This window comes from Notothenia rossii (genome assembly GCF_949606895.1).
Source record: "Notothenia rossii genome assembly, chromosome: 9".
NCBI classification, from domain to species: Eukaryota; Metazoa; Chordata; class Actinopteri; order Perciformes; family Nototheniidae; genus Notothenia; species Notothenia rossii.
Window position 1 is genome coordinate 50,396,245 of NC_136907.1, and position 17,244 is coordinate 50,413,488.

The 17,244-nt window shown below is 41.0% G+C and overlaps 1 protein-coding gene across 1 annotated transcript in view; it reads right to left on the reverse strand.

Moving 5' to 3' along the window:
• LOC307020596 (F-box-like/WD repeat-containing protein TBL1XR1) overlaps positions 1-17,244 on the reverse strand; it is a 59,702-nt gene that overhangs the window by 18,087 nt on the left and 24,371 nt on the right. Inside the window, exons 6-12 of the mRNA XM_079652058.1 lie at positions 14,862-15,003; positions 14,289-14,352; positions 14,098-14,195; positions 6,654-6,714; positions 5,635-5,756; positions 2,866-2,940; positions 2,595-2,722 (exon numbers count right to left, since the gene is read on the reverse strand). Coding sequence (XP_079508184.1) covers positions 2,595-2,722; positions 2,866-2,940; positions 5,635-5,756; positions 6,654-6,714; positions 14,098-14,195; positions 14,289-14,352; positions 14,862-15,003 — 690 coding nt within the window. The remainder of the gene's footprint in view (positions 1-2,594; positions 2,723-2,865; positions 2,941-5,634; positions 5,757-6,653; positions 6,715-14,097; positions 14,196-14,288; positions 14,353-14,861; positions 15,004-17,244) is intronic.

Consider the following 17,244-nt stretch of genomic DNA (forward strand, 5'->3'; position numbering starts at 1 on the left):
TGTCAACGGGGGGAGTGGGGGATGTGCTATTGACTTATCCGACCGGCCCACTTCGGTACCGACCCATCGGGATTCGTCCCGATGGCCAGTCCGCCACTGCACCCAGCCCAGCCGACGTAAATTGTCAACGGGGGGAGCCTCGCTGCGGGGAAACGGCGGACCTAGTGTCCCGATCGGAGTGGGAATAATAATAATAATAATAATCCGTGCATTTTATCCATTAATTTCCCCGACATTGTGGTAAAAAAAAACACACGTTTAATCCATGTTGGTGTACTACTACAACCAGTGGTGTAGTGGGGATGTTTTTACTGGGGTGGACGGGGTGGTGGGTGGACGGGAGACACTATGGACGCGCTCGTGAACTGTCAACGGGGGGGGGGCTTGGGGACCTCTGTGTCGCCTGTCAGCGCAACTTACATGATGCCGTTTAGACAATATAATAATAAAGGGCGGTGCCGGCTGTCAGCGAACCGATCCGGCCTTTCTGCGCAACTATCACTCAAATGCGGGACATCGTCTCAATGTGTGGGACGCGGGACAAATAATAAAAATGCTGTGTGTGCAGTCCCGCCCAGTGCGGGACACCTGGTCACCCTACACACACAGTTCTGCCCCTCACACACACACGCTTCAAATCAAGTTGCATAAATGCTTGAGCTACGTTTTTATTATAATTACTGTGAAATCTGCCTATTATGTTTTCGTCATTATTACAACAAACACACACTTGCAACTGATAACACTGGCAATGATTTTAGATGTATTAGACTATTTAAAAAAAGAAATCATGCTTCAAATAAGTGGGGGTACGGCGTACCCCCGCGTCCAACGCCCACTACACCACTGAACTACAAAAAGCTAAGGTTTGTTTTCTCATCAGGAAATGCAGACCGGCTCAAACAAAAGATTTTTAAATCATCATCTTCACGATCATTTAATGTATCATATGTTCGCCGAATTGACATGAAAGCACTAATAAATGTAGTTTCATCCACTTGAGTTTACAACTACAAAAATAATCGATTTGTTTTTATATCACATCCGACGGGAGGAAATTCAGCAGCTCTCACTACCGATTTTTAATCCTAATTTAATCATCATCTTCACCACGAGCATTTATGTTTATGTTCACCGAATTGACATGAAAGCACTGACAAATATGAATATACTGTAGTCAACTTCATTAAAACGTTATTAACGTGCCTAAACTCAGTAATTCACCATTTCTACGCATGACAACACACTTTGTTCGTGTTTGGCTCTCTCGCCGCACAGTGAAGCGTTCCCGCATTGACGTCACTTCCGGCTTCCCCCAAAACCTCAAAATGAGTCGAGGGAATTTTCCCGCGATGTTCGAAATTATTGATATTTATCGGAACGGTATCGCTTTTTCTTTTTTAAACTGACGGTTCGAGATTATTAGTAGCCCACTATTTCATTGCACAACAGTTGTTGGGTTCGTGTCACGGGCTCTTTAATGTATTGTTTTGGTTGTGTGTGATTTAATTTATTTATAATAATTTAATTAATTTGTTTTATTTATTATATATAATTTATATATTTTAATATTATTTCACATTTCATTTGCAATGTTGAATGTTCAATAAAAAGTTATGTTTGAAAGGATCTACTAGAATTATTATTATATATTACCATTATGCCTAAAATGGTCTTAAAACGGTGCCGACAATATTATCGTTTATCGCAATAATTTCTAGAAAAATGTATCGTCCAACACAATTAATTATCGTGACAGGCCTACACACACACACACACACACACACACACACACACACACACACACACACACACACACACACACACACACACACACACACACACACACACACACACACACACACACACACACACACACACACACACACACACACACACACACACACACACACACACACACACACACACACACACACACACACACACACACACACACACACACGCACATACACGCACACACACACACACACTTCATAAAACGAGTACTAGGGGGATTAATCGGGCAGTTCGATGTGTGTAGAGGTCTCTCATAGTTGAGGTATACCTAGGATGACAATTACAGGCCTCTCTCATCTTTTTAAGTGGGAGAACTTGCACAATTGGTGGCTGACTAAATACTGTTTTGCCCCACTGTATATCTAAAATAATGTATGCACTGCCATTTCCCAACATAAACATAACAGTCTGCAATGAAACGGTTGTCTCCCGTGTGCTCCACTTCCTACTTGGCGCTCCGGTAACTTTCTTGTGCGAACGAGATACAGTATCTTTTTTTAATTTCCATTGCCTTTTAGGGGCTCCGTACAATACAAAAACAAGTCCTTTCAAGTCATCTGTCTCAAGTCAAGTCTCAATTCATGAATACCAAGTCAAAGTCAAGTCAAGTCTTTAGTCCAAAAATATGCGACTCAAGTCAAGTCATGTGACTCGAGTCCACCTCTGCAACACAATGTATTGAGTTTATCTTGATATCCTGATACCTCCTCAGAATTATTATAAAATATCTTATTTTTCGAAAACTGCCTGTTTAGGAAAATTAGATTGTGCAAATGATGGCAGCTTGGCGCTCTCACCTGGCCAGCATGAGGTTGGCACTGGGGTTGTTGGTCCCGGGCCCAGTGGGGCTCCACTTGATAGTGTAGATCTCTTTACTGTGGGCCTGGAGGTCGTGGACACATGTGTCCTGCTTCATACTCCAGATCTATACCAGAGAAGAAGAAACAAGCTGTCAGCATGGATTTATCACTACATATAATGAGTCATTTGTCTGATTATGGCTCATTTAAGTTGTCATCTAAGCCATAAAATAACACAAAATAAGTTCTGCAGGTGATGAGGACTGACCTTAAGCGTCATGTCGTCTGAGCAGGAGGCCAGCAAGCTGCCAGTGGGATCCCACTTGATGGCGTTCACCTCGTTCTGCATCCAGAAGATTAGAAATTGAAAAAAAACACAGCATATTTGACTGACATACAAGGGCAACATAATAAATAATATACATAGTTTAGAAATACATTTATACCAATTCATTTCAAAATAGATGTTGTCTTAGCATCCAACCCAGTCTCACGGCATTTCGTGTAATAGTCACGAAATAAATGGAATCTATTGCTTCGTGTTTACCAACACGATTTTCCCATTTTTTTTGTGTCACACAGAACGATTTTAAAAGCAATGTAAATAATATTTCAAACTCGGACTCTCTTTAAAATTACACTACACAGCTTCACTTACCTCGGGATCCAGGTGACCGATACATTTAAATATCTTTATAAAGCTAATTTTGCCCCCCCTTTGTCCCGCGTACAGGAAGACTTCAATGGAGGCTGCTTCCTGTAGTCCAGTATCTCTTTCAGCATTGGCTCACACTCCCATTAAGACCCCCTCCTCTGCTTACACTAAAAATGTAATCGTCAAAGCATCCTTGAAAATTTGGAATCAGTTCAGACGTTTCTTTGATCTCCAAATATACTCTACATTAGCCCCTTTAACTGCAAACCATGTTTTTCCTCCATCCTTAGTAGATGGCTTATTTACTATTTGGTCTAACCAAGGCATTAAAACATTCAAAGACCTTTTATATTCACAGCACATTTGCCTCTTTCCAACAGCTATCTGATAAATGTGCACTACCTAGGCAACATTTCTTCAGGTATCTATAGTTTGCAGTTTTGTTAATAATGATTTCCTCAGTTTCCTAATCACCCAACTGATTCGCCACTAGACACACTCCTTAGGCCGTCACCTACTCTGAAGCGAATGATGACGTGTATTTACGCTCAGATTTATTCTCTTCGTTTGGTTACCCTGAACTCCATTAAATCTCTTTGGGAAACAGATCTTGGGGAGGAGATTTCTGAGGAACTTTGGGAAAAAGTCCTTGCTAATGTACATAAATCTTCTATTTTTGCTAGACATGGACTGATTCAGTGCAAAGTTGTGCATCGTACACACTTTACTAAGCTCAGGCTCTCTAAAATATATAAGGAGGTGGATCCAACTTGTGAAAGATGTAGCCAAGCACCGGCGAGTCACGCACACATGTTCTGGTCTTGTCCGGTCTTACACTCTTATTGGACTGAAATCTTTAGATCATTGTCAGAAATCACTGGAAAACCGATCGCTCCTAACGCTATGACCGCACTGTTTGGTGTAACCCCACCCACATGACCGCACTCTTCTCTGGAGACAGCCTACATAGCCTTTGTTACCTTACTAGCCAGATGCCTGATGTTGCTCATGTGGAAGTCTCCAATATCCCCGGATGGGCGGACGACTGACCAACAAGTGCTATGTTTTTATTTGATATGTTTGATCTTTTTGTTCCATTTATACACATTGTTTGATTTCTACTTTTTCATTACGTTATTAATAATGGACTTTGACTCAAAGCCTTTAGTTTTTGTTGTTGTTTTATTTGTCCTGTCGCAATCCTTTTTTGTTTTGTTTTATTTATTTATTTATTTTTTTGTCCTGTCGGACTCGAATCACACTGTTGTCATCCTACTTGTTTGCCAACTGCTATTGTGCTGTCTGTCTGGTTGGTTTTTTATAAAAAACTAAAATGAAAAGTTTTTTTGTTTTTTTTTAAATCGTTCTGTGTGACACGAAATAAATGGGGAAATTGTGCTGGTGAACACGAATCAATAGATTAATTTCGCGACTATAACACGAAATGCTGTGAGACTGGGTTGTAGCGTCCCATAGTAGACAGTTGTATGTTGTTAGAGTTGTGAATGAATGCTATTAAAAGGGATAGTTTGAAGGTGAAGGTGGTCTAATTAAATGTCAGTGTATTACCTACAGTACTGTGTTTAACTGCTGAGGGACGGGGTCAGTAGCATAACGTATTTTACCCAGATAAAAGAAAGGCTTACCTAAAAAATCCTTAGCTGAACCCCTTATCTATGCTTTTTTTTTTTTTTTTAAGCCACCAGACTCCACTGAGAAAAATATGAATCTGAAGCACGGGGGCGGCTGGTTTATTGCCGACTAAATTGGTTGTTTTGTTTGTGTTATTGTGTATTAGTTTGCTTGGTTTGTAATCACACAACGACACAAACTAACTATCTAATTGAGGCAGTAGTACAAAAGTAACTTCCATATTAAAATAAAAAAAAAATTCAACAAAGTCTGGTGGCTTTGGCAATTATTGATGGCGCCTTCAGTTTCCCATCAGAAAGGGCTCTCTTATGTCAAGATAAAATAATATTCTAAATATAGCTTGTACTTAAACTGATTCTAATTTCTTTTTTAGGTAGGCTTTTCTTTAAGGTGGCTAAAATGTGGATTTTGATACAGTAAACAGTACTGTAGGTCATACACTGACGTTGGATAAACACCTAATACCCTAAAGGGGCATTCATTATTTTAAATCAGAAGCTAAAGTTAGTAAGTGCCAGTATTCCTATTAGCTATCAGTGGCGAGCCGTCAGGGCCTAAGATATTCTAAAGAATAATATTTGAAAACATTAAAAAGAAATGTCAGAGGGCCTAGGTATAAAGGTCACGGCTCGCCACTGTTAGCTATGCAACAATGCGTGTAGAACAGAGTGTGGCCAGCGGAGGGTGTGTGTTCCCCCCCTTGTGAGAAATCAACGTGTCCTGTCTCACCGTGTGTCCCTGGAAGGTCTTGACCGGTCTGTCCTGACCCAGCTTACACACATGGATGCACATGTCTGTGCTGCAGGAGGCGAACGTGTTGTTGCTTTGCCAGTCCACATCCAGAGCCGGTGCTGTGGGGAGGAAGGAGAGCTTAGAGGCACAGAGCACCAGGAGAGAAGACCAGATGAACACGATGCTATGACAACAGAGTGGTGCAGTGATTACATATTTTTGTGACCGGCCCAAATGTTAGCATCGCAAGCGCTCCCTCGATTGGTTTTTGGAATGTTACAGAAAATAAGCTCCGACTCATTTATGACACCTTCACGTTTTGTTCAGCAGGAATATCTCCACATTTTGACACCACTTTGTGAATTTTAAAGCATAAATGCAATCACCAGAAGTAAATACCTAACATTTGGCTATGAAAACAAACCACATGACGGTAAGATGACTTCACATCAACAGGCTAAGCTTAACGCAGTTAAAGCTGACGTGATTCGTTTAGTAGTCTTATTCAGTCATTCGCTAGCAACCGTTATTTTTAAGACACCTCGAAACTCCAGACGTAGAACAAAGCGGGAACATTTTGTGAGCTTGTGTTAACCACATACCTTATTTTGGGAAGCTAACCAAAAAGCGTTGCCTTGGAAACGAGGGTACAGGAAGTGTTAAAATGCTATCTAATTTTGGGGTCGAGGAACTGCACCACACAATAGATTTCTTTATGCCATATTTGAATCTGATGATTCACTATTACCCTACTCTAAGGGCAGATATTGTTTTTTAAACAAAAAGAAAAGCTTTCAGCACGTTTATTTAATGGTCCCTTTTGCACGGCAAGCATGTCAAACACGGAGCTGAGTGCAAAATGTGTACAGACAAGTTGGGTTGAGTGTGGCAGAAACATATATCAGTCACAATGTGTGCAAAGAACTCTGATTATATGAATTTATCATCACTTGGGTGTCACTAGAGTTTAGCAAAAGGTTAAGTCAGTCTAAAACAGAAAGCTTCTTGTCACTCACCTGAGTGGAAAGGAAATTGTTGTTTGGCCTCTCCCGTATGTGCATCCCAAATAATTGTGGTCTGTGTGAAGGAAGACATTTTCATTATTTAGACCAAACTAGTACACACACACACACACACACACACACACACACACACACACACACACACACACACACACACACACACACACACACACACACACACACACACACACACACACACACACACACACACACACACACACACACACACACACACACACACACACACACACACACACACACACACACACACACACACACACACACACAATAATGTGAAGGAGGATATACAAACAGTTACATCACTCACACACTTTTTACCCCACCAAGACACCAAAACAGGGGTATTAAAATGTATTCTGAAGGTGACGATGAGAATGCTATTATTCTTCTGTACACTAGATGGCAATGTTGAACAACATAGGTTTCCTTGTTGTCATTTTCTGACAGGAGCATGAGTAGGTTCATTGTGGAGGTGCACCTGTCACCTGTCAGTAATATCTGGTAAGCGTAAGTAGAGGCTGACATGCAGGTATATCGATTAGTTTAATCTTTATATTGTAAAGTGTGATACATCGAATGTTGCAGAAGAGCCAAAACATCGGTTTAATGTTTTATCTGTAGTTTATTTGAATCGGTTGAAAGTAGGGTCTCTCTGAAAACAAAAATGCAGGGAGCAGCATTTTTTATTTAGGCAGAAAAATAGGTCTCCTAACAACAGACGTCTTTTAAGAGTGTAAGTATGCTGAGGGTTGGATGGGTAGACAAACACAGGGTTCTCATCCAGGAGACCCACATTTGAGACCTCTATCGAAATCAGTCGCATTGACCCGAAGAAACATTTTGAGTTGTATATACTGCTGGAAAGAGGATATTCCTAGCTTTTGTAATGATATCAGGATTGTTTTTGTACTCCAAATATTAAGCGAAATATGTCACATTATATAATGACTGTCACCGAGTCATCATTTTGAGAAAAAGGCCTTCAAAGTTTTCTCTTCTCTAGAATCCATCGATCTGATTGATTATTAGAGGAGCAAATGATCAAAATACTATGGAGGGAAGATATTTTCGTTTGGATTACTGGTCTGGGGGAAGCTTGCGAGTGTGTATGTGTGTGTATACACGTGTGTGTGTGTTTGTGTATTTTTGCGTTTGTGTGTATTGCGTTTGTTTCCCGGGGAAAACCCTCACGAGAAACACCGGCTGTTGTTATGCCTGCTGTGACGTTACATTACTCCGTTCTCCGCTTGTAATTATGCCGTTACAAGCTTCAAAGTTGTATTTATCATCTGAATTTGCTGAAACAAGTTTAATATTCTGAAAGCCAAGACTTTGTTTAATTGAAATCAGATGAAAATAAACTAACGGACCCTGCCGTGTTATTTATGATTACTCTACGCTTACATTCATAATGTAAGCCGGAGGGAGGGGGGGGCGACGCTGCGGAAGAGCAGATTGCCTGTCATCTTCCCTTTACAAGCTTAAAGAATATATTTATCGTGTGAGTTTGGAAATAAAAGTTTCATATTCTGAAAGCCAAGATTTTGTTTGTTTAAAATCAAACAAAACACCCGAACCCCGAAAAAATAGTTTTTTACGCAAATCCACGTTTATTTTTTAAATGAGCCGTTGCGACTTCTGACTGATTTCGATAGAGCGGGTCACATTTGTCAGACATCGTTTTATGTCCCTGGATGTCATGCAAAGCGTCATTATAGTGTAGCTCAGGGGTTCTGTCCAAGTAGCAAAATACGACAAGCTTGTTGATAGCTGTTGTTGTAGCTCAGTTCTGTAGGAAATAATTTGACTTTTCCCAAGCCAGTTTAGGCGCTAATTTGCAGTTGGTTGTTAACTCAAGTTTGATAAGCAAGGGCTTATTTGTGTGTTGGTTAAGGGAACATTTACATCAAGGGAATGTAAGGGAAGGATCACACCTCAGCCAAAAAACACAAGGGACTTCAAACAAGCATTTTTAAGAAGTGAATCTTCTCCTTCTCCAAGGTAGTAACTCCACATTGAAAGCCCTTTACACTCTGTGAAATAAAACGGGCATGATTTAGTCTCTAGGTGAGAAGTGATCATGTTGCTTTGAATACATTAGGGCAGGGCTTTTCAACTACACATTCAGTTGGGCCAGATTGTATAACTACAAAATTCAGCTGGGCCAGACATTCAGCGGCCTGTAAAAAGCGGGTAGTGACACATTCTAAACACAACACATATTACTGCGATGAAAAACATGCAATTTTTATTCATTGTTCATCTAACAAAGGTAGGTCAAAAAGTGCATAAAAACACAACAAATTAGCATTAATTTAACAGAATCTGAAAAAAAGTGCACAGTTGTAGCATTACATTTGTTTGCTTTAGAAGTCAAATATTCAGGTTATTTTTTTTGAACCAGGCACATCACAAAGTGCATTTACTGAATACAAAAAAAACAGCTAAAGAGCTCCAATGCAACACAAAGCAATAAAAATTTTTCACTTTTCAAGTAATAACAAAAAAATCATACGTTTTGGTCACATTTGACCCAGACACATTACAAAATGCATTTCAATGAATACAGAAAGAACTGTCAAACCCTTCAGTGCACAAACCCATAACAAGGGATACGGGTAACTACCGTAATTTTTGGACTATAAGCCGTGCCTTTTTTCCCATTTTCCGACGCTGCGGCTTATATAACGGTGCGGCTAATTTATGGATTTTTATAGCTAATGGCCACTAAGGGACCTCCTAAATCTATGGATTTTACAGGTTACAGTCCACCACCTTTAACTCTATGGGCTCTATGGCCGGTCCGCGCCCCCCATCTTTAAGCGGCGGGCTCCAGCAGGAAAAGCTGGAGGCCGGAAAAGAGTGAGACAGGTAGCGCGCAAAAGTAAAAGTGGAACCGAGAGTGGTACGAGAGACAGAACGAGAGCAAGACAGACAGACATCACGAGAGCGAGACAGTTTGTCCCCGTACCACTGGTTGAAAACCACTGCTGTAGATCACTGCCGGTACGTGCGCTGGGAGCGCACCGTTTAAGTTTGAAAGTTGAAAAGTTTGTGTGTCTGAAACGCTATGTGATACAGTAGTTTACACAGCACAGTACATGTTCTGTAGCTACTATTGCACTAAATGGTAACACTTGAATACGTTATGCAAATATGCAACTTGTTTGTTGAAATGTTAATAAATGGGAGCTTCCTCAAACAGCCATCTCTTTCCCGACAATCCCCTCTGTGCACGAACCCTTACATATGGTAATTAAACATTAAAACACCTTCGGCTTATAGTCCAGTGCGGCTTATATATGTACACATCATTCAATTTAGCTGCTGCGGCTTATATTCAGGTGCGCCTTATAGTCCGAAAATTACGGTATATGAATGAATACTACACGACACGTCTACTATAGTAAACTAGGTGCTTACTATCACCTCATTTGTGATTTGTCATCGCTGACTTTCTCAATGGGAGAAGGGACATTTTTAGTTTTGAACAAGAGCAGTGATTTTTGGCTCATAGGATGTCAATGCAATCCTAAGACCTTGGTGAAGAGTGCTGTCAGTCAGGGAGCAGCGAGTGCTACTTTTGATTGAGTTCATGTGTGAAAAGCTTGATTCACATGTGTATGTTGATCCAAACATACTGAGCACACAGATCGCTACTTTCTGAACGTTAGGGAACTGCTGTTTTTTGACATGACTTCGCTGGCCCGTTAGTGCGCTGCATGTCAATAAGTTCCAGTGTATATTTCCCCTTGTCGATGCAGGGGACCACTTCCTTTTCTCTGGTTGATACGTCCCCCTCTATTGCAACAGTGAAGGGGTCTTTGGCAAAGCCCATCATCACCTCTGTGGGCAGAGCAAGTTCATCCAATCGACCGGCAAAGTTCTCTTTCAACCTCGCAATGAAATCTGTCATCACATCCGTGATTTGTGCCGGAGATGTGATGTGTTTGGGGAGTGTCGGGAAATGCAGCATCCGACCCGTGCTCAAGTCGGTCGCGAAAAGGTCCAGCTTGACTTGGATCATCTGCTCCACAAGATCAATGACCGCTTTGTCTCTGTTTACGCTTCAGAGTTGAGAGAGACATGTTTTAGAGTTGCTATAATAGGACCACCGTTACTAGCACCACTAGATGCACTTTCAAAAAACGTGCTGCGTTGTGGTTTGGTGGTTTTTATGCAACGCGGAGTGTTGCGTTCATGGTCTGTACTAGTGTAGGAATTTGGCTACGAGAGGCTGGGCCACTCGGGAGTTGGTTCTGGGCCGCATCTGGCCCGCGGGCCGCCAGTTGAATAGGCCTGCATTAGGGAGTAGTGATGTTTGTTCCATCATACACAATCGACCAAAAGCAGATTAGTGTGTGAATCAATCAATAAAAAGTTTAACCTCACTAAAATCAGACTTTTGACCATGACAGTGCGAGAACAAACAGTCATTCATTTGTGGGATTATCCCATTCCTTCTTTGGCGAATGATGCATTGAATACTTAGAGTTGGACTGTATCCCTGCTGAATCTTGTTTGCTATGATGCTCTCTGCTTGACAAATAAAAAAATATACTGAATATAATTTGTATTTTGTATATTCTTTATTTAATTAAATGCATTACAGGGTTAGACATTAAGGGTAAAATGCCACTGGCCCTCCGGGCCGGTGGAATTGTATTATCACTGGCCCCACCATTGTAACCACTGGCCCGGAGCATTCGTCCAAAAAAGATCGACTAATAATGAAGAAAATTAACACATTTGTTGCAATAGTAGCCTAATTTATGCACTAACTATATTACTACTTGTACTACAACATTTGAATCATCAGTTCTTCCTCATTTTCCTCAATTGTTCATATTTGGTTTATTAAAATAATGATTTTGTGTTGTCATTGTTAAAAAATGTCTGCTATTATTATGAGTATTATTATTTGTATAATGCACTTTCTGCCTTCCTGTCATTAGGAGTTAGAAATGTAATGGCTATGTAATTGATTAGATTAGAACCTTCATTATCCTAAACTGCTGGGACATTTCGCCAATACCTTTATATTGTCTACTGTTCACTTACTTGTCAGCATAGGTCGGCATTGATGTACAGAGCCGACAGAAGACCTTGTTTATATGGGCATCATATTGAGAGGTGCAGTGACGCGTCATAAAACCAGGAAGCAAGCTGCTGGTTCCCTCGACAAAAAGCAATGGGATTTCTCTACAGGGTTTTGGAAAATAGCTTGAAATAAGGTCTGTGGAAAAAACAAACCTGTTTGATAAATGCACGTTTTTTTCAGCCGGATAATCTCCACATGTGTACCCTACTTTTATAATTTTCGAATCATAAATCTAATCGATAGATTATAAAAGGGTTTTAGGACGCGTCACTGCACCACTAGAAGCCAACTCCATCGATCAAGCTGGCTGAAACTTTCTCTCCCTCTACTTCTCATGCTCCCTGTCACTCTCCTTTAACTCCTTCGGTGACTTTCTTTTATTTGAAGATTGTTTTTTGCCCGGCTACCACTGGTATTAAACACATTTTGGCGAATGGTTAGGTGGCGCGATATTCTGTAGTGAAGGAGCGCGCTCCCGCTCACGGGAGCCTGCTCGCGCTCCCGCTCTTGGGAGCCTGCTCGCGCTGCGCTCCGCAGCAAACAGCTGCTAGTCAAAATACCAAAATACCACAGGACAATTTTTTTAAAGCAATATTTTTAGTGGCCCGAGCGGGCAAGTGGAAAGTACGTTATGCTGGCCCGGGGTGTCTAAATAGTGCTTCCGGGCCAGCGGGCCATTTATAATGTCGAGCCCTGCATTACAACTTTAAAGAAATATTAGCAGCAGAGCCAACTGTCACAACCACTGGTTAATGCATTTCTTCTTGAACAAAACCTAAATGTCACACATTTGTGTTTTATACAGCTTCTCCCATATTGCATTCTGATATGCCTTTTCATATTTTTAACGTTGTTTTGTACCCAGTGAACATTGCAGGACAGTGAAGCGAGGCTCACCCAGGTAAATCTGAAGGCAGAGTCCTCCAAGAAATACAAGAGGACTCACTGGCCAACTTCCTTGATATTTTCAGAGAAAGACAGGAAGTCACCAAATGCAGCCCTGAGACAAAAGGGCTTGCTGGAAGTATCAGTCAGGTCGAGCATCTGAAAAAGATATGCCTGATGCTCCGCGGTGCCCAGAAAAATCTTGTGCAACTGACCTCCACAAACAAGGACCAGCAAGTTGCATTGGAGCACATGAAGTAAGACAAAGAGGCCCTTCAGATGAGCTTTGTGCTGACAGACGCTTGCTGGCAGTGTCTAAAACCACGTGGAGGTGGAGCTAGGGAGTTATCTCCAAATAGGATGAGCAGAGAATAGGCATCTCCAAATTGCCCTGAAAAAGGCATAACATCTCTCCCAGACTGAACGCTGCCGCTTCGACATGGAGAAAAAAAACATCCTCCATCAGGAGGCAGAGAAATCAACTGCTTCTCTTCTTGCTTAACTTGAGAAAGAAACAAAGCTCGAGTCTGCTCTGGAATGGACTCAGCAGGAGCTTAAGTACATCAATCTCCACGACACAAGGAGACAACGTCCCTCGCTTCACAGCTGGAAGTGTCAAATGTCGCCCATCTTTCCGAGCTGCAGACGCTAGAGTCGAAAAACAAGACCCTCATGGCTGCACTTCTAAAACAAGCCAAAGATCAGCTTGGAAACTATTGTCTTCCTTTGTAGGAGAAAAAAGCAAAGACCTTCTATGTGGCTCTGCTCACGGAGCAAGGACAGGCGAACATCAAGCTTGGTGACGCTCTAAGAAAGGCTGAGCAGAAGTTGGAGTGCGTTCGCATCCAGTGGCAGGACGACAGGTCCGCCCTTCATCGGGCCACAAAAAGCCTCCAGAAGACTCAGCAGCAGGAGGAGCAGGGATGGCAGGAAGCTGAGAGCCCTGGGAGATCGCAGGCCGAGGACTCGGAGAGCCGGATCTCCAAAAAGAGGGAGAACGGGTTCCAAAAGTGCTCAAAATCCCAGCTGGGCACCTGTTGCTGATTTAGGTATATAAAAAGGCCCACTGAAACATGTTCAGCTTCAATAAATGCAAAACTGTTATTTGTTATGTTTATTTGTGATTTAAAATCTTAGTTAGCACAAGAGTGTGTGCAAATATTTATGAAACAGTGATAGGGATCTATCTGAATATAAATTGGCTTAACTGGTCTAGTCTAGATTTGATGTTGGTCGCAATATTGGGAATTTGGGTTAAAATGGCATCTACTACACTTCAATAAACACCAGAAAAGATGATAGTGAACATCCTAACCCTAAAGACTTTAAAATTCTGAGGAACAAAGTGAATTAACTTGTTCTGTTAAAACATTTAATACCTCAATGATCTCAAAAACTTGTTTTAAGCATTTATCAAACTTGTTGCCTTACCTTGTCTACACCAGCACTGAGGATGAAGTTTCCTTTCTTATTCCACTTGAGTGCAAATATAGGACCTTTATGCTGACCCAATGTACTCGCCAGGTTACCTGGATATATGAAAATTCTTGTTATATCCTAATCTAAGAAAGAGAAAGGAAACATTTCATCATCTGAACGTCTCTGCTGAGCTTTGATCTTACCGTCTTTTGTCCATATTCTAGCAAAGCCGTCGTATGAGCCTGTTGCTAGCAACGTTCCCTCGCTCTGAAAGAAAGAAAGAAATTATTTTTTAGAATGGAAGTCAGTGGCATTCATTCTTTCTCAGTTTTATTTGAATATTCTGATTCAGGCAGATTGAGTGTGATTTTATATTCCACAGTTTTTTAACGAGACCCATAGAGTGGTGGAGGAATGAATCCGTAAACCCTGGGAAAAGAGGCCCCGACCAAAAACAACCAAAACGTGTGTTTGCTACAGACCTTATTTTTTTCTAATGTTCCCCCAAATCCTCTCGGAAAATCCCATTTAGTCTAGGGAGCCCTTGTGATGTTAACTTCCAGATCAGCCTACAGAAACATGTCACCACTGCACGACTCTCTTAACACAACAGTAGCTAATGACTAAACTAAATATTAGTGCTGAAAATAATTTGCAACTGAGCGGTAGAAAAAGTATTTTCCCCCCTGGGAGAGACTCGCCCCCAAGTGTGTGGATGGAAGGAATGCCTTCGGCAGGAGTAGTGGTCAAAGGGGCACATACACACACACACTCACATTCCAGTCTAGTGAGGTGACGTCTTTGTTGCTGGGTACGTCCTGGCCCCCTTCCCGTATGCAGTGCCTCAGAACCAGCTGGGTGGACCCGCCTGTGCTGTTCTCACTCAGGTTCCAGATCCGCGCTGTCGAGTCCCCGGACCTGCCCAGTCAAAACACACACACACACACACACAATCTAACGTTAGTCATGTAACATGGCTTCCACTCTTCAAACCAGTACTGAAATGTTATCCAACTGACCATCGCTGCTCTTGAGTAGGGCTGGGGTTTGAAAGCATTTATTCGAACCTGAACCCAGTATCAATTCCGTAAATCTTTCTAAATGACTAAACAACCCTTTTTCACTTGATCTGTTGAGGAAAAAGGAAAAATACATTTTACAGGCACAAAAACTTAATTGCGATTACGTGGCCTATAATGCACCCTGTCAAATGTATAGGTCTGTTTTTTTATTTTAGTGAGGCGTGCTCATGCATAGGAGCAGGACAGTGTGTGCACACTGTTGGGTTGGACACTTATATTAATGAGCCCTCAATTGTAGATTAAGGCTGGGGGAAGTTTAAATACATTTTAAGGAAGATGATTAATAATTCTTTTTTCAAAGTTAAGTCAATTATTTTTACTCCCTTGGCTTCGATCCATGGGCTTGGAAGGAAATTCATGTTATGGATTAACACTTAGCTGTTAATGATGGCACACAGTAATGGCAGTCGGACAAGGTTTTTCCTGGGATGGGTGTTGAAGGGGCAGTACATTTATCACATGTTTATGCCCTTTTCTGACTTGTTCATCACTTCTTTTATTATTTTAGGTGTAGTCCACATGTACAATGTTTAGATTTCTTCCATTATCCGATACACGTACTGCGTTTTAAAACAATCCTCCAATATGGAAAAAAAGTGTTGGATACTGTAGCTGTAAATCACCCTGAATCGCTTTCTGACGACTTTTTCTAAATACAGTGGAAGAGTAACGTTTTTATGAACCATGGAAAAGGTCTTGTTAGCAAGTTTAGAGCCAGCCCTATTTTGGATACGTCTGCATGAAATATTTCCTCATTGGCAAGGCCTCACAAGGGTGATAACCGTGCAAACTTTAACGTTACAGGCCAGAATCTCTGTTCTCCCAGTCTACAATAAAAATGGAGTTTCTGATCATCTTCATCCTGGAAGGGGTTTTACAAGATCTTCTTTGTCGGTAACCATAACGCTTTTTGAATGTGGACGAAATATAGAATATGTTTAAAATAGGGCCGGGACTTTAACGCGTTAATTAAGATGAATTAATTACACAAAAATTAACGCATTTTAATCGCACTTATTTTTGCACCGCGGAACGTTTCTCACTGGATGAGTTTCAGGGGTACAGATTATACTGGAGCACCAACTAACGTTCATGACTTCAGACAACAACAAACCACAGTGAACAATAGTCAAACATGAACGAAGAAGCTTATGAGACCGCTTTGGTTGGCCCCGTGGATGGGACATTTTGTTTTAAAAAACGGACGGATGGAAGCGTCGATAAGAGCACGGTTGTTTGCAAATTATGCAAAAAGGAATTCGCATATCACCGCAGCACATCAAGCCTCAAGTATCACCTCAATGCAAAACATATAGCAGCTAGCGTGGCAGCTAGCGTGGACGTTAGCCCGACTCGGAGTACAAGGACCCACACCCAATTCACGTTGATCAAACAGTGGCCTATGCAACAGAGAGATTTTATTTTTCATCAGGATATTGGAAGAATAGGAGGGATTGAGGTCAATCACTGGCACTTTTTTATTTATTTTAAATGGTACACTTTATGTTGAACTATTTATTATGTTGTTGGTGCAACTGGCACTTTATGTTGAACTGTTTATTGTTTTGGCCAAGGTTATTGAGAGAGTTGGACTGAAATTGATTAGATTTTTTAAATCAACTGTTGGTAAATCAACAAAGTCTGTTATGGCCTCTGAAGCAACAGAGAGATGTTTTCTAATAGTCAGGGTTTCCAATGTTCTGAATGTACTTGAAAGTATTGTGTTTTACTTAAAAAACAAAGTGTTATAGTTTACAGAAGGTCTACCTACCTATAGGCTACCTGAATCTCTGAAAAGTACTATATTCCTAAATATGCTATTGCTACACTTTATGGCAAAAATTGCACTTTTCTGTTGGTCTTGGTTAAGTACCACCTTGAACAAAATAAACAATGTTTTGTTGCTTAAGCTTATGTATTCAGTCATTATTCAATGGTATACTAAAATCCATGTGAAAAAAATTGCTTCTCACTGTTCTCAGGTCAAATATGTATATGTGATTAAAAATGCGATTAATTTCGATTAATTAATTACAAAGCCTCTAATTAATTAGATTAATTTTTTTAATCGAGTCCC